Genomic DNA, 20,808 nt, shown 5'->3' with positions numbered 1-20,808 from the left:
CAGTATAGGCATTTGGGGGACAAATATTCAGACCATAACAACTGTCCCTTCCATTTCCAGTATAAGATGAGAGCTTGGTAACTCAAGGGATTTGGAGATTTCTTTTTTTTTAAGCAGAGGGAAGGAAATTGAGAATTTTACTCTTAGGTTTCAGATCCCCTAGTTCTTTTTTCCACTCAGAAGGATTCACTGGCCAGTAGCGACTGACCTCACCTGGCCTTCAATCAGTGAGTTCCCCTATGATTGAATTCCTTCTCCTGAGAAGCTAAAATGCTACTAGGATTGATAGAACTGTTAGAAAACTATGCAAATGAGATCACAAACACGGACATAAATCCATATGCCTTTCAAAATTGTGAGCTGTGAGATAGATTCATCAATAATAAAACTAAGATGTGCAATAAAATCAAATTCCGGGGACTTCCCTGCCAGTCCAGTGGTTAAGACTTCATGTTCCCACTGCAGGGGGGCACGGGTTCAATCCCTGGTTGGGGAACTAAGATCCTGCATGCCACGTGGCATGGCCAAGAAAGTTTTAAAAAAATCAAATTCTGCATCATCTCCAGCCTTCATCGTGGAGACTATGTCAGTTTTGAGGTAGTTTAGTGGATAAGACTCAGTCCATGTAAGATGTGTCTCAGGTTTTGTTGGAGCAGTGCTTGTTGTAAGAAAGAAATGAAAGCATATGGCTGTGTCTTTCCCAGCTACTACAGAGCCAATGAAGTACAGCAGTTCAGATATTCTCGGCCGTTCCGGAAAGGAGAAAAGGATCCCGACAATGAGTTTGCTGTGAGTCCACCACGTTCATCCTCTGAAACAAGATGAAATGGACATCAAAAATGGAGGCCTTCCATTCAACCAGCATCTACAGCAGAAATGATGGCAGCCCTGGAGATAGAGTTTCCGTGTGCTTATTACCTAGTCAGCAGACTGTTGTCTCAGTGGAAAACTCTAGACTAGTGATCCAGGAACTGGGCTCCACGCCTGGGCCTGCCACCACCATGACCTTGATTTGAGCATGTCACACCTCTCTGGACCTCAAATTTCCCATCAAAAAGGGTGACGGAGCCCCAATAGCTACTTCCTTTCTGCTTTAAACACTTAGAATCCTTAAAGTTTGGGAGAAAGTATGGCCCATTCACTAAGGAGGCATTGAAAATAAAATCTCTAGATAACCAACAAGGACCTACTGTAGAGCACAGGGAACTCTGCTCAATATTCTGTAATAACCTAAATGGGAAAAGAATTTGGAAAAGAATAGATACATGTATAACTGAATCACTTTGCTGTACACCTGAAACTAAATCAAGTATGCTCTGATATGAAATAATTTTAATTTTTATTTATTTAAAAAAATTTAAAAAAGAGAGTATCATAAACCTGGGAGTTTTGCTGTTTTGCCTGGGAACTGACCACCATTTCCTACTTTCCTTCCTTCCACCAGACCATGTGGATTGAAAGGACCACGTATACGACTGCCTATACCTTCCCTGGGATTCTCAAGTGGTTTGAAGTCAAACAGATTTCAACAGTAAGTCATCTGAAAGTGGAACTCAGAAAACTCGTTCTGTCTCCAAACAGAATGAGAGCCTTTGTTAAATTCCCCCTCCAGTTCTCACTAGCTCCTCTGGCCCACTTTATTTTCCAAAAGAGAAATAAAAGACACGCTTGTAGAATAGAACTCCTTTGTCAAACTGATGTTACGACACCAACCCTAAAGATTACTCCCAGTGAATGGCTCTTTTATGACCCAATGGGTGTTGTCTCCTCAAGGATCCTGCCTGTGCCCAAAAACATTTTTGGAATTCCTCCTTTGAGTTTCCTATCAATCACATTCTTCCCTCCAAGAACACTTCCTCTTATTTTCAGCTAGTCACATCACCATTCATCCTAGACTCTTCCATCTTCATCACTCCCCAAAGCTGTTTGTTTTACCTCTTTAATAGTTATTAAATCTGTTTTAGTTTTCTTCCCCCAGCCCTCCTGCTGAGGTACCCTGTTTCTAATCCCTCATTCATCTCTGGTTGATGCCATTGAAAAAGCCTTCTGATTGGCCTCCCTGCATTGGCTTCTTAGGTCCATTTTCCTCTCTGCCTCAGAGTGTGAATTCCATAGTGAAAACCTGGCTGTATCATTCTCATGCTTAAAACCTTGCTGTGGCTCCCCAGTGCCTAGACTAGAAAGCCCATGCTCCTAGCACATGCGTACAGGGTCTGTGTGACTAAGCCCTTCCACTTCATCTTCTATGGAATCTACTGGAACTAAATTGCTCACTCCATGCTATGTCAACCCTCTCTGACGTTTTCTCTGCCCAGCATGCCCTCTGACCACTTCTCAACCTAACTCCCATTGAGATGTAGTTTAGGTACCAGCTTCTCCAGGAAGCCATCTCTGAAACTCTCAAGCTGGGTTAGATGCCCTTTCTCTCTGCGCTGTCACAACCCTGGCTTATTTCTAAAGAGTTACCTACCATGCTTACATATCTTGAAACCTCCCCACCCTGACCCTGTGAAAACCGTATGCTCCTTCCAGCCATGAATTATATCTTAATCGCTTTTGTAACAATGGTGCATAGCAGAGTACTTGCCTAAAATAAGTAATCAAGAAATACGTCTTGAACAAATCTGAAGTTTGATGTGTTCCATACCACTAGTGATAAATTATTCTTCTTCAAGTATGAATATGGTTTTGGACAGAGCTTTTGGAATCCATTCTGGAGTAGGAGATCATGCTGGTTGATCAGGGTAAAATGAAGAAGGACACAATTTTTCTTGAATCTAGTTTGGAAGACATTTCCATAGGAGGAGCTCTCTGAATCTGCATTGCATCTCATTTCATTCGCATCCAAAGTCCAGCTTGAATATTCTAATACATCCTATTATTTCTGACTTCCATAAACCGTAGAACGCATACTAAGCAGACTTAATATATGGTCTGAACGTGTGACTTCCGAGATCACTTACCTTTTCTTACGGAAGGAGCATCAAACCTCTTCCCAGTGAACGTTTCTGGTGTGCAGAGGTGTCTTGGGTCAGATATATTGCTCCTCTGTTGTCATTGATCTTCTCAAAAATCTGTAAGAAAGATTTGCCCAAGAAAAAAACATCATTACAGCTCCAATTTTATCTTCTCAAAATTTCCATAGACACTTTGCTCCAAGAAATAATCATTACCATAGCTCCAGTTTTTAAATCATCCTTGGACTTTCTGAGATTTTAAATTGCTTATTTAGCAGCTTACCAACACCATTTCAAGTAAATGTGCTATCCTTATTAATAAACATGACCCCGGGACTTGCCTGGCGGTCCAGTGGTTAGGACTCTGCGCTTCCACTGCAGGGGGCACAGGTTCTATCCCTGGTCGGGGAACTAAGATCCCGCGTGCCGCTCGGTGCAGCCAAAAAGAAAAAAAAACGTGACTTTGACAAGGAAAACATCGCTCCTCCATAGCTTGGTGGGAATTGTATGCCTTTGGCGGGGAAGACCTAGGCTTTTTCCAGTCTTGGCTGTGGAACTCAGCATCTCTCCTCTGTCACAGGAAGAAATCAGTCCTCTGGAGAATGCCATTGAAACCATGGAGCTCACCAATGAGAAGATCAGCAACTGTGTCCAGCAGCACGCCTGGGACCGGTCCCTCTCTGTGCATCCCCTCTCCATGCTGCTCAGTGGCATCGTGGACCCGGCTGTCATGGGGGGCTACTCCAACTATGAGAAGGTGGGCTGCGTCCCGGGAACCCCACGGGGCCACCAGGTGTGGCGTGTCTCTCCTGCTTCCTCCAGTGGCAGCTGGTGAATTCGTTTCCTACAACTTCTCTGAGAGATTTTCATTCTCCCCACTTTGTGAATGGGCAAATGAAATTAATGACAGGCTTCTCCCTGACCTCATACCTGCTAGACACCATCAGCCACCCAGCCAGGGTTAGGCCACTGTCTGGTAGAGTCACCGAAAGATCCATCTGATAGACCTCTTGTTGGTTCACCAGCTGTGAATTCCCTTCCCACTCCCTCTCTCCCCTGGAAGGTAGAAGGCACACAAGTGGACCCCAGACCTGAGGATGCCCTGGAAGGGAAGCAGCATCTGTGGGAAACAGAGCCACGCTCTATTGGGAACCCTGACATGGTGTGCCATTGGTTGTATGGACAAACGCTGGCCCTGGCTCTGCAATTAAATTAATTCAGCTAAGTGTCGTATCTGTTACTCTGGAAAAACATGAATGGAATGCTCATCCCATGGGACTCATTGCATAGGGTCTGGAGGTAGCATCACTTAAAGTGGAGGTAATGCATTCAGTAGAATTTGGTTACCTATAATCAATAGAAGCAGGATTTTTAATTGCTAGGTATGTTTTCAGTGGCTAAATAATTTGGGGGTCCTCCTCTTGAGTATAAATAAACAGGTTACACCCCTGTTGAGAAACATGGAGAGTGAGTGGGAAGAAAAGGAGATGGATGGGAAAGATGAGAAAGGTTAACTGGGCTGATTCTCTTATTCCCATTTGTACCCAATGTCCTGGGAAGAGCAGGGCCTTCAGAATCAGTCACTCTTATGACCCAGTTCTGGCTTCCCATTGGCCACTGTGTGCTCTTGGGGGAGATACTTAATCTCTCTGAGCTCCAGTTTTCATATTTGAAAAAAGTAAGGAAAATACGTAACTGACAGGAGTGACGTGGGGCTTAAGGGAGACCTCCTGTATATGAGGAACATCATATGACCCCTGCCATGTAGTGGTGGCTTGATCAGGGTCGGTTTTCTTCCTGTCTACTTGGAACAGAATGTGTGATTCGAGTGTTCTTTTTTATTTATTTTTTTTGGCATGAGGGATCTTAGTTCCCCAACCAGGGATCGAACCCGCGCCCCCTGCCTTGGAAGCACGGAGTCTCAACCAGTGCTCAAACCAGGGATGTCCCAGTTTGAGTGTTGTTGATGAGTGGGGCTTACCAGTGCTACAGTGATCTTCTTTCTTCTGTCGTCTCTTCAACCTCTCAAGCTTTTTTTTAGTCTTCTTAGTCTCAGCAGCTGGGAAAGCACCAGAGGAACTCTGGTTTGCCGATGTTAGGTTTCAGTAATAATTTCTAGTGTTATAATGGAATTCAATACTAGGGCCAGAATACAATACTTTTTTAATGCTGTAATGATTTCAGTGTGTGTTTTTTCCTATAAGCTATCTGGTACTAATTTTGATGTGTCTTTCCAAGTATTCATTTTTTTTTTCAGAATGCTCCTGAACTCTGATTTATATATGCCAGTATCTGTGACTATTATATATATATATATTTTTTTAATTATTATTATTATTTTTTTTTGCGGTACACGGGCCTCTCACTGCTGTGGTCTCTCCTGTTGCGGAGCACAGGCTCCGGACGCGCAGGCTCAGCGGCCATGGCTCACGGGCCCAACCGCTCCGCGGCATGTGGGATCTTCCCGGACCCGGGCACAAACCCGCGTCCCCTGCATCAGCAGGCGGCCTCTCAACCACTGCGCCACCAGGGAAGCCCCTATTATATAATTTTATATGAAGTTTTTTCCAGTGTGACCATCTTCTAATTAAAATTTTAAAAAAAGGGAAGAAAAGGAAGGATATATAAACAAATTTATTTCAGCAACTTTTAAAGACTGTTAGTTTTTAATTAATATGTATGACTTTGTACATTTCTAAACATAAGAAAAAGGTAAACTCATTGATCACCTTGAACTATTGCAATCGGGTCGGGAATCCATCATTACCTACTTGATACAGGTGACCTATTTTAAGGCAGCTCTTTAATCAGCGCCTGAGTGATCGGAACACAGGAGGTGTGTGCGGTAATTCATCAGCCCTTTCTGTTCTGAGGCAGGACTCTGCTAGAAAAACTAATTTCAGGGGACTCTGCTCTGATGTTCCCTGACTCATCTGATGCTTTGGGAATTTCAGTGCATTTTATCAGAGGTCAAAAAATTTTTTTAACTTTCAAATTTAAACTGCGTGTATTTTGAAAGGTAAAGGTGGCTGAAGATTTAAGCAAATCCTATGTTTTCATTTATATTGACAGTCCCTGTAAATATGAATCTGCCAGCATGAGCTGCTCTGGAAATGTGCTGTCCTGTTTCCTTCGTGTGATGCGTGGATTCCATATATTTATATTCTCTGTTGCACTCGTTTTCTAGGGCTGCCATAACAAAGTACCACAAACAGCGTGACTTAAAACAATGGGAATTGATTGTCTCACAGTTCTGGGGTCCAGTAGTCTGAAATCAAGGTGTCAGCAGCGTTGATTCCCTCTGAGGCCTCTGAGGAAGCGTCTGCTCCCTGCCTCTCCCCTGGCTTCTGTGGGTTGCTGGCAACCTTTGGTATCCCTTGCCTTGTAGATGACTGTCTTCTCCTTGGCTTTTCACATGATGTTCTCTCTGTGTACATGTGTCTGTCTCCTCATATCCCCTTTTTGCAAGGACACCGGTCAGATTGGATTAGGGGTCCATCCTACTCTCATGTGACCTCATCTTAACTAATTACCTCTGCAACAAGTCTGTGTCCATCTAAGGTCACATTCTGAGGTCGCAGGGCTTAGGACTTCAACCTATGAATTTGGGGGTGGGGGGGGACACAGTTTAACCCATAACATCTTCCCACAAAGTTAAGCGTTTGCACATATTCTGTTTTCCACACAAAATGGGCTGATCCCTTTTATAACTGTATCCTGTAGTTTCAGGAACTCTTGGGTTTCATGTGATGGGGTGGTTTTCCTACTAGTGAAGCAAAAGAGTGAAGGGGAGCTTTGAAGGCTAGTCTTCAAAAGCACTCTCAGAAATGATGGTTATGGTACAGGGAGAAAATAGAAAACTCCCGTTTTGAACTCTGTTGGATCTCAAATGTTCACTACAGACTTTAGTTTTTCTTTCCTAATGAATTCTGTCTTTAAAATGGTCTCCTATGGAACACCTGTATTTATAGTTTGAGCTTTATGTCCCTATTATAGGACCTTTCCACCAATGTTTATTGATGTTATGGGTGACATGGTCTTGACCTAGCATACTAAATGCAACCTGCATTTAATATTTTCAAAAGACTTTCACATCTATAGCATTTCTCATGATGTCCTCAAAATAGCCTTTTGGATAGGTGATTAGTAAGAAACTACCAATATGAATCTTCAGGAATTGTGGTACAGCCTATAAAATGCTGGGCAGGAAAACTGTCAGCCACATCTTCGGCCTATTAATTTTTTGCTCTTTCCTTTATAAGATCTAGGCACTTACTCTAATGAATAACCTTTTGATATTGCCATTTGGCCTTTTCTTAGCTCTTTGGGGAAGTTATTTAATGAATGACATTCTGCTCTGCTGCTGCTGATTTGATTTGATGTGTGTGTGTAGCAGTTGAGAATGTCCTCTTGCTAGGAATTGCATGATTCCAGGAAGACTACAGAATAACTCTTTCCTTTTTGAATTGTCCACTCCGGTGGTTTAAGGGCTTCCCAGGAAAGGAACGAATGTTTACTTAATCATTCCTGGTTCATCAGACAGAACAGAAGACGTGTTTCACCCTTCTAGGCTTCCCTCCCCTTCCTCTTAGGGTCAAATACACAGATAGGAATGTGTTCTAATCGATACTCGCCAATGCTTTGCTTTCAGGCTTTTTTTACAGAAAAGTACTTGCAGGAGCATCCTGAAGACCAGGAGAAGATCGAGCTGCTAAAGCGACTAATAGCGTTGCAGGTATGTCCAGGGCAGGTGTGGCTGGACAGCTCTCCACGCTCTGTGGGCGGCCACCACACACAACACCAAGATAGTCGCTAGGGCATCCATCTCCAAGCACACGTTTAGGGTTACTTTTTTTTTTTTTTAACCCTTGGAATCACAACCTATCTATTTATTTGGCGAAGCAACATAGGAAGAACATTCCATTAGACTGCACAGTGTTGAGAGGGGTCTTCTTAGAGGGGAGATTAAAGTCCCCAAATCGGTTTGCTGGCTTGTGTTTCCAGATGAGAGATGTTGGCCTCAGTTTCTCTCTCTCTCTCACTACTTATGTGAACAGTGGGAGGAAACGCAGCCATACAGCTCGGTCCAAGGTGAAACGTATCAGTTACTCCTGCATAGAAAGGCCCCCAGGCTCACGTGGATTTGCCTCGCCTGTCAGCCCTTCCCCTGGTTACTTGTATCCCCAGTGTGCAGATCCCTCTGCATCTTTGACCCAAGAGCATCCAGTTCCCAAGCTTTCCACTGAGAAGCAGTATTGTCGTTCGAAACGTGCTGTGTCTACCGGTTTACCTGTCCATCCCCACCTTCCATCTTTCCCCAGCATCCAAATCTGAACTATCCCTCTTCCTAAACAATATCCTATTCCTTTCATGCCCTCCTTCCCAGATGCCTCTGCTGACAGAGGGGATCCGCATCCATGGGGAGAAACTGACGGAGCAGCTGAAGCCACTGCACGACCGGTTGTCTTCTTGCTTCCGGGAACTCAAGGAGAAAGTGGAAAAGCTCTATGGGGTTATAACACTGGTAGGCTTTGTCTCAACAGCCTATGAGCTTTTTCTAGTCTCTTCTATCGTTTATGATATTGATCCGTTTTTCAGATGCCAAATGAGTCAAAGTAGCCTAGGAATGGCATGCAAACCCTGGGGCAGTTCGGAGAAGGCATGGTCCGCTCTTGATAACCTTCACCTGTTGTGCTGGACAGCGGCTCTTAAACTTGAATGACCGTCAGAACCACCTGGAAGGCTCGTGAAAATAGATTGCTGGGCCACATCAGTAGGGTTTCTGATTCACTTGGTCTGGGATGGGGCCCAAGAATTTGCATTTCTAACATGCCGCCAGGTAGTGCTGCGGGGCTAAGCACCACACTGTGAAAACCATACTACTAGACATTGGGGTTTCCTAATCCCAGACACTGGTTATTCCTGTCCTGTCTAGCCCAACTCCTACAGTTTTTCCTAATCTTTATTTTTTATTTTGGTGAAATGTGCCTACTCATCACACCTTCGAAGGGGACAGAGAATTGTGAATTACATTTGACAATGCATGTAGCTGATGTCATGATTTTTTTGGACGGTTGTGACATTTCTCACAGTTTTCTTTTTTTCCTCACAAGAAGTTGGGTGGAGTGATACATGGGTCAGCCTTTTCTCTCCCACAGTTGATGGTATGCTTGGTTTCAGCTTCATTTAGCCGCTCTTTTTTTTTTTTTTTTTTTTTTTGCAGTATGCGGGCCTCTCACTGTTGTGGCCTCTCCTGTTGCGGAGCACAGGCTCCGGACGCGCAGGCTCAGCGGCCATGGCTCACGGGCCCAGCCGCTCCGCGGCATGTGGGATCTTCCCGGATCGGGGCACGAACCCGTGTCCCCTGCATCGGCAGGCGGACTGTAAACCACTGCGCCACCAGGGAAGCCCTAGCCGCTCTTTTTAACATGAGTTCATCCTTCTCTCTTCAAATGTTGTATTCTTGAACCCCAGATTTTCAAAAATCCTCTTTCCTCCAAATCAAGGCTCTGCATTTCTTTTCATGTATTCCTGTCCCCTATTCCCGTACCTCCATCTCTGCTACATTGTTCTCCCTAGTATCTTTTTGATCATCTCTCCCAGTCACCCAAGTGTTCAGTCATGCCTTCCCACGAATTTACCTCCTAACCTGTTGCCAGTTAAGAGTTTTCTTTTAGGAACATTTGTCTTTTACACAAGTTCCTAGATGGCAAACACTTGGCTTTCACTCAGTGAGTTTAGTTTTCATTAGACCCAGGCCAATATTAACATTTGAATTTGATATGGTGACCTACTGGAGGCATTTCTTATGAGAGTATATCCGTATTCCTTTATTTCCTAAGATTCACCAGGATAAGCGTCAGGTGTCCAGTTTCAATCTAAAACTTTTCTATTAGGCCAGTATTCCGTTTTCTAAATGGTCGCTAGAAGCTAAGCTGGAGAAGCAGACAGAGGGGTTTGCTATTTTATTGATGAGTAATGAACATCTTGGTTTCCCTCTCTCAAGAGGCTGGCAGAAAGTTAGGGTGAATTTTTCTCTAATTTTAGAAACAAGGTAGGCTTAACCGAAGTTGTGTTTATAACTAAGAATGTAAGAGAGGTGGGGGAGGGATGGACAGGGAGGGTGGAGAAGGGATGGATTGGGGGATACGGATGGATTGGGAGTTTGGGATTAGCAGATGTAAACTAGTATATATAGGATGGATAAACAACAAGGTCCTACTGTAGAGCACAGGGGACTATGTTCAATATCCTGTGATAAACCATTATTGAAAAGAATATGCAAAGGAAAAAATATATATATATTTAACTGAATCACTTTGCTGTACAGCAGAAACTAAAACAGCATTGTAAATTAACTACACTTAAACAAATTTTTAAAAAATGGAGAGTTGCTTAATATACAGAAAATGAACTCACAACCTACACGCTTAAATGTCAGGATGTTGTGATATGCAGTTACAGAATATCTCATATGTCATATTATAATAAACAAAATGATATGTCAATAAAATCTTTCAAACTACAAAGAAAGAATACAAGTATTTGCAATATTTAACAACCGACACAACACAGGCACCAACCCATCAGAATGGGGTGCCAGCCCCCATACAGGTGGGCACTTACCACAACCCACCAGGGGCTGCACCAGTTCCTAAGGGCTGAATTCCAGGCCAGCTAACCATGAGGGGTCATGTCTCCTTTAGCCGCCCAACTTGACGGAGAGGAAGCAAAGCCGCACAGGGTCTATGGTGCTCCCCTACATCATGTCGTCCACACTGCGGAGATTGTCCATCACCTCGGTGACGTCCTCTGTGATCTCCAGCTCTTCTAACTCATCTGATAACGCTCCTTCCAGACCAGGATCTGATGGGTAAGACTTCCATCTTTAAATGCCGGGAGGGCTGAGGTAACTCCTTCCTAATGTTTGCCTTTGGTCCCCAAAGTGAGACTTGGTCAGTGTGGGTGCATCATCTTCGTAAGGGAAATCATTCACAGTACCTGGGTTATTAGTTTTGGGGTCTTTCTCATCATCTTCATTATGAAGAATATCATTATTTATGTGATAGTAGCAACAGTTATGAAAAATGGAAAAAATAAATCACGCATAATGCTATCACACCATATGACCCAGCCAATCGTATCCTATTTTGTTTGTTTCAGAATAATTTGTAGTTATTGCTTGACTTTTTTGTTTCAATTTTTAAAAATAATTTTTAAGTTTATTTTATGAGTAGGCAATGTAATCACATATGAAATTTCAAAGGTACAAAAGGACATATCATGAGAGGCCTCCTGTCAGTCCCCGACTCCCAGCTCATCAGTACCACTCTCCAGAGGCCAGCGATGTTAGCGTTCAGGTTCATGTCCGTGGTGCCTCTCCAGCAGCTCTTTATCTGTACAGAAGCAGTTCCTAAATATATATCCTTCGTCACACGTTTTTTTATTTATAAACGGCAGCATATAATACTCTTTGGCTTGCTTTTTAAAAAATTAGTTTATTTATTTATTTTTGGCTGCGTTGGTGAGCGGGAGCTACTCTTCATTGCAGCGCACGGGCTTCTCGTTGCAGTGGCTTCTCTTGTTGCAGAGCACGGGCTCTGGGCGTGTGGGCTTCAATAGTTGTGGCACGTGGGCTCAGTAGTTGTGGCTCGCGTGTTCTAGAGCGCAGGCTCAGTAGTTGTGGTGCACAGGCTTAGTTGCTCCACGGCATGTGGGATCTTTCCTGACCAGGGCTCGAACCCGTGTCCCCTGCATTGGCAGGCGGATTTTTAACCACTGCGCCACCAGGGAAGTCCTGCCTTGCTTTTTTCACTGACTACATCTTGCAAATCATTCCATTTCAAAACTGCGAGAGCCTCGTCTTTCTTTTGAGTTGCAGACATCTCATGATTTCCCTACCCGTGATACACTCCATCACTGTCTATTGATGGACATTTGTTGATTTCAGCCTTTTACTATCACAGTAGTGATAGCAATGAGTAACCTTAAAAATATATTATTTCGTTAATATTCAAGTATATCAATATGAGAAAAAGTCCAAAAGTGAAATTGCTCTGTCAAACATATATAGCTGCAGTTTTCAAAATTATTCCTAAACTGACTTTCATAGAGATTATACCCATTTACAGTCCCATCAGCAACACACAAGGGTGCCTGTTCACCCACATCTTGCCACCAAATTGTGTATTATCAGGCCTTTTAATTTTTACCAATCTGATAGGTGGAAAATATTTTCTTGGCCTAGGGCTTTTGTTTGGTTGCATATTGGTTTTCTTTCATCCCTCTTGTTTGAGGTTGAGCATCTTTTCATTTGTTTAGTAGCTTGTATGTATTTTATTTTCTGTGAACTGTGGTCAGATTTTTTTTTTTTTTTTTTCTTTTGCGGTACGCGGGCCTCTCGCTGTTGTGGCCTCTCCCGTTGCGGAGCAACAGGCTCCGGACGCGCAGGCTCAGCGGCCACGGCTCACGGGCGCAGGCGCTGCGCGGCATGTGGGATCTTCCCGGACCAGGGTACGAACCCGTGTCCCCTGCATCGGCAGGCGGACTCTCAACCACTGCGCCACCAGGGAAGCCCTGGTCAGATGTTTTGTGTACATTTTTCTGTTGGGTATTGACCCTTTGTGATATGAGTTGAAATAGTTCCAATTTTTCCTTTGTTTTCTGACTTTGCTTCTAATTTTTTATCTAGTTATGCTGATTTTTTATGCAGTCAAATAAGTTAATATTTGATTTTATGGCTTCTGGATTTTATATCATAAAGGCCTTCCTCACTTTAAGACTACAAAAAGCCTAATTTTAGGTTTTCACTATACAATAAAATCTGTGATTCTTTGCAATTTATTTTAGTATAAAGTGTAAGGTATAGAGCCAATTTTTTTTCCCTACTTGGCTACCCAGTTCTCCCTATAACGTTTAGTGAGCAAACCATCTTTTCTCTACTGATTTGAAATGTCAGCCTTATAAAAAAATCAAATTCCAATGTTCTTTAGTCTGTAGACTTTTCCCCCATTTCTTAGATCTACCTGTGTGGTTCATGGCACTTGTTCTAATGCAGTTTTAATTACTATAGATTTTAAAGGTTTTAAAATTTCTAGTAATTTTTTTTCAGAATTTGTCTGGCTAGTTTTACATAGCTCATTTTCATATTAACTTGTCTGGAATCCTGTTGTTTTTATTGGGATATGTTAAATTTATGGATTGAATTTAGAGCTTTTTGATGTTGAGCCTTCTTGCCAGAAACATGGAGTGCCTTTCCATATGTTCAAATTTAAAATATTTTAAAGGAGTGAATTCATAATTGTGTTCAAGTGGAAAAGCATGACATGTACCATTTTGTGACCTATTGCTTAATTTTATATACATGATGAGTATTTAGCATCACTGTGTGTTTTAATGTTGAATATAAGTTAAGTCCGTTGACTTAACACTTATTTATAATTTTGTAATTCCATATTATAATAAACATATCACAAAAGTAACCTGTCCAAATGGCCTTCTACCTGGAAATCAAATACTTTATTTATTTATGTATTTATGTATTTATTTATTGGCTGCATTGGGTCTTCACTGCTGCATGCAGGCTTTCTCTAGTTGCAGCGAGCGGGGGCTACACTTTGTTGAGGTGTGAGGGCTTCTCATTGCAGTGGCTTCTCTTGTTACGGAGCATGGGCTCTAGGCACGCGAGCTTCAGTAGTTGTGGCTCATGGGCTCTAGAGCACAGGCTCAGCAGTTGTGGTGCATGGGCTTAGCTGCTCTGTGGCATGTGGGATCTTCCCAGACCAAAGCTTGAACCCATGTCCCGTGCATTGGCAGGCAGATTCTTAACCACTGTGCCACCACGGAAGCCCTCAAATATTTATTATTTTCTAAATGATTTATCTATCCTTTACCATTGACATAGATATCTTTACACAGCTGCAATTATAGCACAGATGTAGTTTGGTAATTTGCTTTTCCTCTTTGTCTTTTTGTTATAAGCATTTTCCATATTGCTGTCTAATTTTATTATTAGTTTTTAATTATCACTTCTGATGGCTCTCTACCGTTACATCATATGAATGTGCCATAATTAATTCTTCTCCCTACTACAGGATGTTTAAGCTTTGTCACTGTTTCTAAACAGATAATCATAGAAGTTCATTATAAATTTAATATAAAGACATTTAGGGAGTTCCCTGGTGGCCTAGTGGTTAGGATTCGGCGCTTTCGCTGCTGTGGCCCAGGTTCAATCCCTGGTCGAGGAACTGAGATCCTGCAAGCCCCTCAGTACGGCCAAAATTAAAAAGAAAGAAAGAAAATTAGGTTGTATCAATATAAAATGCATTTATACTATTAAGAATTGTAACAAACGTGTGTCCATATAGCTTTACGATTATTTAGGATATGATCTCAGATCACTTCTCAGCCTTTAGGTTAAGATGGAGTGTAGGCTTTACTTTCCCAAAGCATATATTACTTATTCAGGGAGTAATATTTTTTACAATTCTTGATATCACAAATGCCAGTGTGCAATGCCATATACAATGTATGAGTGACTGTATAATTTTTCATAATATAGTCACCCGTATTAGGTATTTGGACTATTTTTAATCTTTTGAATTTGAAAATATTAAATAATACCTGATTCGTTTGTTTATTTTTTCCCATCTATGTTTTTTTTCATGCCGTAAAGAGATACTACCAACTTTGTGGCAAGCATAGAAGTTCTGTTCTGTTCTCTTTTCTTAAACTCTGTCTCATTCAAAAAAAGAAGTTTTCAGGCAGCTGTTGAAAATCAGAGACACTGTAATTGCTGATCCATTAGGGCAGTAAATAGAGAGCAGGTGACTGGGGTTCTGTTTATATCATGACCTGGGGCAAAGTGGGTTATTGCTCTTGCCCACATTTGCCCAGTAAGGTGACAACATTGATACCATTTTCTAACATTTATTCAGGATGTTTCTTTAAAGCATCTCAAACTGATTCACACCCAGTGACTTCAATTCTCCTGTTAGCTGTGTTATGTCACAGTATTCATTAGAACTTTCATGGTGATTATTGGGTGTGCAGTCCGCAAACGCTCACTTCTTTCTTGGTTGGGTGTATCCATCCTGTTTGGCACATGGGAGGCTGTGGGCCAGAAAGAGAATAACTTTATGAAACACAGCGCATCGTGTTAAGGGAAGCTGGAAGGGCTTGCATAGCAGGTCAACTCAGTACATGCTCAGAGCTCCAGCAAAGTAGGGGCCTCAAACCAAAATCTTTTTTTTTTAAAAAAAATTACTCTTCGGTATTTCAGGAAAATCATTGAAATAGTCAGTGTAAGAAAAAAATAACACAGGCACTGTGGGACTACACTATCATTATTTTACTGTTGAGTTTGGTTCATAATTAGGCCCTACTGAAACTCACATTAGGGCCTAGATCTTTGCCTGTAGATCTAATGACCCACAGACGCTTCCCTTCATTCTCAATCTCACAGGCAAAGTACTAGTAGACCCAGTAGAATACTGGATTGTTGTTTGGGTTTTTTTCCCTCCCTGACCAACGACTGTTTGAAGAGATTCTTTTTGATTTGGCTTGGTTGGTTTTAAGAATAAAAGCGTCTGTTTTGGAATTTCGTTCTATGATTTTTTTTAATTAGTACAGATTTAAGACAAATAATAGTGAGTGGCTTCTCCTTAAATATACTAATAATTGGAAAATACCAAAAAATTGCAAATTCGGGAATGTAATCTTTAAAAAATAATAATAATAACAGAATATTCAGAAAAGGAGAGAATAATTTGAAATAAGAAAGAAGAAGAATTGTAGTCTAGAAGCATCTTCCATTGTGACTCCAGTGGTTCTTTAACCAGACTTTCCTGGTACTTTCTCATCCTGTATCTTCACGGAAGAGGGCAAAGTATTTTGTAGAAAGTGAGACCTAAAGTATTAAAAAGCTTAAAATGACTTAAGAAGTATATCAGCCAAATACAATGAGTGAATCTTGTTTAGATCCCGATTCAAACAAATCGCTTGCCAAAAAAATTATGAGACAGGAAATTTGAACACTGATTGGATGTTTGATGAAATTAGAGAATTATGCACTTCCTTAGGAAGATGATGGGAGTGTAGTTTTGTTATGAAGATGAATCCTTGCCTTGTAGAGATATGCACCGAAATATTTATAGACGAGATGTGATATCTAGGAATCACTTCCAAATAACCCAGTGCGGGGTGAGGATTATGACGGGGTGTATATGAGAAATAAGATTGGCCATGAATTGATCACTGTTGATGCTGAGTAATGTACACATAAGATTTATTATATTCTCTCGGGGACTTCCCTGGCAGTCCAGTGGTTAGGACTCTGTGCTTCCACTGCAAGGGGCACAGGTTCGATCCCTGGTCGGGGAACTAAAATCCCACATGGCACACAGCGCAGCCAAAAAAAAAAAAAAAGTTTATTATATTCTCTCCACTTTTTAATGTTCGAAATTTTCCATAATAAAATGTAAAATTAGCCTGCCCTCTCCAGTGATCTCATTTTAATATTTACATATTTAATAATTAGTGATACTAAGTTTTTAAAAAATTATTTGGATTTCTTTCTTCGTGAAATACGTGTTTATCTCCTTCGACAGTTTGTAAGAATTGAGCTACTCATATTTTTTTCTTTTTGATTTGTAAAAGTTTCTTATACATTAATGATATTTGCCATCTAAAATATGTACAGCAAATAGTTTTAGTTTACGAATGATGCTTTCTGCTGAACAGAAGCTTTTAATTTTTAAATACTAAAAGCTGATAGCGGGCTTCCCTGGTGGCGCAGTGGTTGAGAGTCCACCTGCCGATGCAGGGGATACGGGTTCGTGCCCCGGTCCGGGAAGATCCCACATGCCACGGAGCAGCTGGGCCCGTGAGCCATGGCCGCTGAGCCTGCGCGTCCGGAGCCTGTGGTCCACAACGGGAGAGGCCGCAACAGTGAGAGGCCCGCGTAACGCAAAAAAAAAAAAAAAAAAGCTGATAGCTGTTTTTCTGTTGTCTTATTTCATATCAAAGCTTTTTCTTAAAAAAAAAAAAAAAAAAAAAGTAGACTTTATTTTTTAGAGCAGTTTTAGGTTCACAGCAAGAATGACCAGAAAGTACAGAGAGTTCCCATGTACCTCTGCTCTGGACACGCCCAGCCTCCCCTACCATAAGCATCCAGCACCAAAGTGATACATTTGTTACACTTGATGAACCTACATTGACACATCACAATCACCCAAAGTCCATAGTTTACTTAGGGTTCACTCGTGGTGTTGTACATTGTGAGTTTTGATAAATATATTCACGATTGTAGTATCATATAGAATAATTCCGCTGCCCTAAAAATCCTCTGTGCTCTGCCGACCTATCCCTCCAAACTTTTCATTTTTATGGAGTAAAATCTACCAATTTTTAATTAAACCAGAACTTATTAAATACCCATTTAGAAGCTATAAGCAATCTCTACATCACAAAGGTAGGTTTTTAACCCCTCCCCCCTTGTTTTTACATTTTGCCAGTATAGGAGTACTTCTATATACTAGGCACTGTTGTAAGCATTCTGTAATCACCCTGTGAGGTAGGTACTATTATTATCCCCATTTCACGTATAAGAAAACTGAGGTATGAAAAGGTTATCTGCCCAAGGTCACCCAGCAAGTCAGTGTAGGTAGGATTTGAACCCAGGCTGTAGGGCTCCAGAGAATGTGCTATTATCCACTATATAAAGCTGCCTATTCATCTTTTACTGTGTGAACTCTGTCTTTACCTCTAAGTTTAATAACACCTTGTCTTCGTGAGATAAGGTAAATATTCACTAGTATTTTCTTTCCACACTTGGACGGCCTCATTTCTGTACACGTAGACCTTGTGATATTCAATTGGCAGTTGGAAATTCAGATTACAACCTGAGAACAATGCCACAGGTCAAGGTTCGGCTGGAGAGTCATATCCCCTGGTCTTTTTGGAGTCAGTTTTTTGTTTGTTGGTTTGTTTTAATTTTTATTGGGGTATACTTGACTTACAACGTTGTGTCAGTTTCAGGTCTACAGCAAAGTGACTCAGTTGTACATATATCGGCTTTGACTGTCAGGTGATCAGTGTTTTCTGACTCTGTCCTTGTTCGTGGCTGATAGGTCAATCCTTTTTTAAAAAAATTTATTGAAGTATAGTTGATTTACAATGTTGTGTTAATATCTGCGGTATAGCAAAGTGACTCAGTTATACATATATATATTCTTTTTCATATTCTTTTCCATTATGGTTTATCCCAGGATATTGAATATAGTTCCCTGTGCTCTACAGTAGGACCTTGTTGTTTATCTAGCCTATATTTACTAGTTTGCCTCTACTAATCCCAAACTCCCAATCCTTCCCTCCCCCACCCCTGCTAGGTCCATCCTGGAGCCCCTTTTGGAGCGCAGGGCCTCGTCAGGGGCCAGAGTGGAAGATCTGTCCCTCAAAGAGGACAGTGAGAACCGGATGAGCAAGTTCAAGAGAAAAGACTGGAGTCTGAGCAAATCCCAGGTCATCGCAGAGAAAGCATCAGAACCTGATCTGATGGTAAAAACAAACAAACAAACAAACACCATAGATCTGCCAGTTTGCCATTGCTTTCCCTGGAGCCAGGCTTTTCACCATTTACTTCACAGCTGCGAGTCACCAGACGGAAGCCTAGCATGGTTTCTCAGGACGCAGCAGCCTGGGGTAGGGTCAGATCTCAGATGGTGCTAAGAAAAACACGTACAGAGATCAGAGCCTCTAAGTCAATAATGGCGCAAGATTTAACGCACAGTATAAACCCGTGGATTAATGGCTGGAGTTGTGGTTCTCGCCACTGTGGTCCATGACTCCATCCAAACATTGTCGCTTCCCTTCTTTTAGCTTAAAAAAATAAAAGGTACTTGATTCTCCCATAAGCCACATCAAGTTGTTAAGTGTGGCAGGACCTGCTCTCCCTGAGAATCAGGGTGGCTCATCTCCGACCTAAATGGCACAGTCCAACTGTGATTAAAATCAAGTCTGTGGCCGGCCAGAAAATAGTCTATGGTCCGGTGATCCCGTTAGTGTGTCTGCCCTGGTCCCCCCAGCGTGCCGGTGCGGTAAGCTTAGAAAGGGCTCCTGGAATTTTTGCCCTTTAACGGTTTCGGCTCTGCTGATAAGGTTGTTCTGAGCGTGGATGAGCCCAGCGTGCCTCACCATGAGAATGTTTTGCTGTGTTTCTCCCCACCCCCGCTGCTAGAGCCCAGCCAGAAAAGCACAAAGGCCAAAGAGTCTCCAGCTGTCGGACAATCGGCTGACACCGTTTCATGGCTCTTCCCCGCCTCAGTCAACACCCCTGAGCCCACCCCCGCTCACTCCTAAAGCGACCAGGACCCTGAGTAAGTCTTCCTGTAGACACCCCTTCTATTCATTTTACTAGAGGATGGTGTATGTTGATGCATCTGGGCCATTTTTAACCGAGATAGCCACAAGGTGTATGAGATGATCGTCAGGTAGGTTCAATTCTGTGGTAGTGGGTGTAATTCAATTAGATTAGGGTTTGGCAAGGAATCCTTAGGTTGCTAAGACTCATTAAAGTTTTCTACCCAGGGGGCCACAGGGTTTCACTGCCCCTTTTCCAACTGTGATGGTATAAATGAGGTAGATCCGGACTAGAACTAGACAGGAAGGGAGTAACTTTGGAAACTGTTGGGCAGATAGCTGTGTACTTTATATGGAGAAGGGTCCAAAATAAGGACAAGAAATAGACCCATTCAATAGACTACTTACAGTCAGGCTTGGGGACTCAGCAATACACAAAGCCTGAGAAGAATTACAAGGACCGCTTAGTACAAAGGGATGATGGAGGGGTAGATCTTCGCATCAAATGGGAGATAGTAGTCAGCCGAGTGTCAGAGATAATCAGACAGGTTTTCCTGGAGGAAGTGGATATTGCACCCTTTAAATGATAAAACTATGACAGTTCAATGTAACCAATATTTATTGACTACCTAGTATGTGATAGATGCTTTTTCTAAGGACTTGGGATATATCAGAGAACAAAGTGATACCCTAAGTTCTGGAAAAGGGTCTCATCTCCAGCTTAAGAGTAAAAACCTTCAACAAAAAAAGTGAGATTTTTGCTTAAGAACTTCTGGTGAAGCTTTCAGATAAATGAAAGGTGCTATATCTATCCCAAGGCGTAAGAGGTCTTCTTCATTCTGTCCGCAGAAACTGTAGAATGTGACCGTAGCGATTGGCTTGACCAGGTGGGTTTAGGTGTTACCGTGGCCAGCAGAAGTGTCATGAGATCCCTTGGTGAATTTTTCTCTCTGCCTTCCTCTACTTTATGTCATTTCCAGGCTCTCCATCTTTGCAGACAGACGGGCTGATGATGGCTACAGTCCCACCTCCCCCTCCACCCAAAAGCAAGCCCTACGAGAGCAGCCAGAGGAACTCCACAGAGGTAGGGGGGTGACGGCAGATGTTGGGGCCACAGAGAGCCTACCGCTCATGGGAATGCGGCATTGGATTTCCCAAGATTTTTAGTAGGCAGGTTTTCCCATCAATTTGTCCCTCTAATCGATTCTTGGTTCATTCCTGAAACCATAAAGAGAGGGGAATTTTCAATGGGAAGGAACAATACGCAAGGAGACCTGAGAAGTGAGTTCTCGTTCACACCTGAGGAGTTTACTTCTTCTGAGTGAGTGACAGTCATTCTGGAAGGGGCCTCCGATGGGTTTCCTTCATTCATTCAACACAAATTTATTGAGTCCCTACTATATATACGCCAGGTATTGGGGATATAGCAGTGTTAGTGTATATCTGATTAATGCAAGGGAAAGGGGGAGATTAAATCAGTCTAATTTCCCTTTTC

The 20,808-nt window shown here is 42.2% G+C and overlaps 1 protein-coding gene across 1 annotated transcript in view; it reads left to right on the top strand.

Annotated features, from left to right (window-relative positions):
• The window catches only part of DOCK5 (dedicator of cytokinesis 5), a 224,045-nt gene that overhangs the window by 189,774 nt on the left and 13,463 nt on the right, over positions 1-20,808 (top strand). Inside the window, exons 43-51 of the mRNA XM_079927762.1 lie at positions 705-789; positions 1,445-1,531; positions 3,538-3,714; positions 7,609-7,692; positions 8,344-8,481; positions 10,664-10,830; positions 18,344-18,512; positions 19,192-19,330; positions 20,294-20,397. Of these exons, the coding sequence (XP_079783888.1) occupies positions 705-789; positions 1,445-1,531; positions 3,538-3,714; positions 7,609-7,692; positions 8,344-8,481; positions 10,664-10,830; positions 18,344-18,512; positions 19,192-19,330; positions 20,294-20,397 (1,150 nt within the window). The remainder of the gene's footprint in view (positions 1-704; positions 790-1,444; positions 1,532-3,537; positions 3,715-7,608; positions 7,693-8,343; positions 8,482-10,663; positions 10,831-18,343; positions 18,513-19,191; positions 19,331-20,293; positions 20,398-20,808) is intronic.

The sequence above is a fragment of the Stenella coeruleoalba genome (assembly GCF_951394435.1).
Source record: "Stenella coeruleoalba genome assembly, chromosome: 7".
Taxonomy (NCBI): Eukaryota; Metazoa; Chordata; class Mammalia; order Artiodactyla; family Delphinidae; genus Stenella; species Stenella coeruleoalba.
This window is presented reverse-complemented; position numbering and strand designations above follow the sequence as displayed.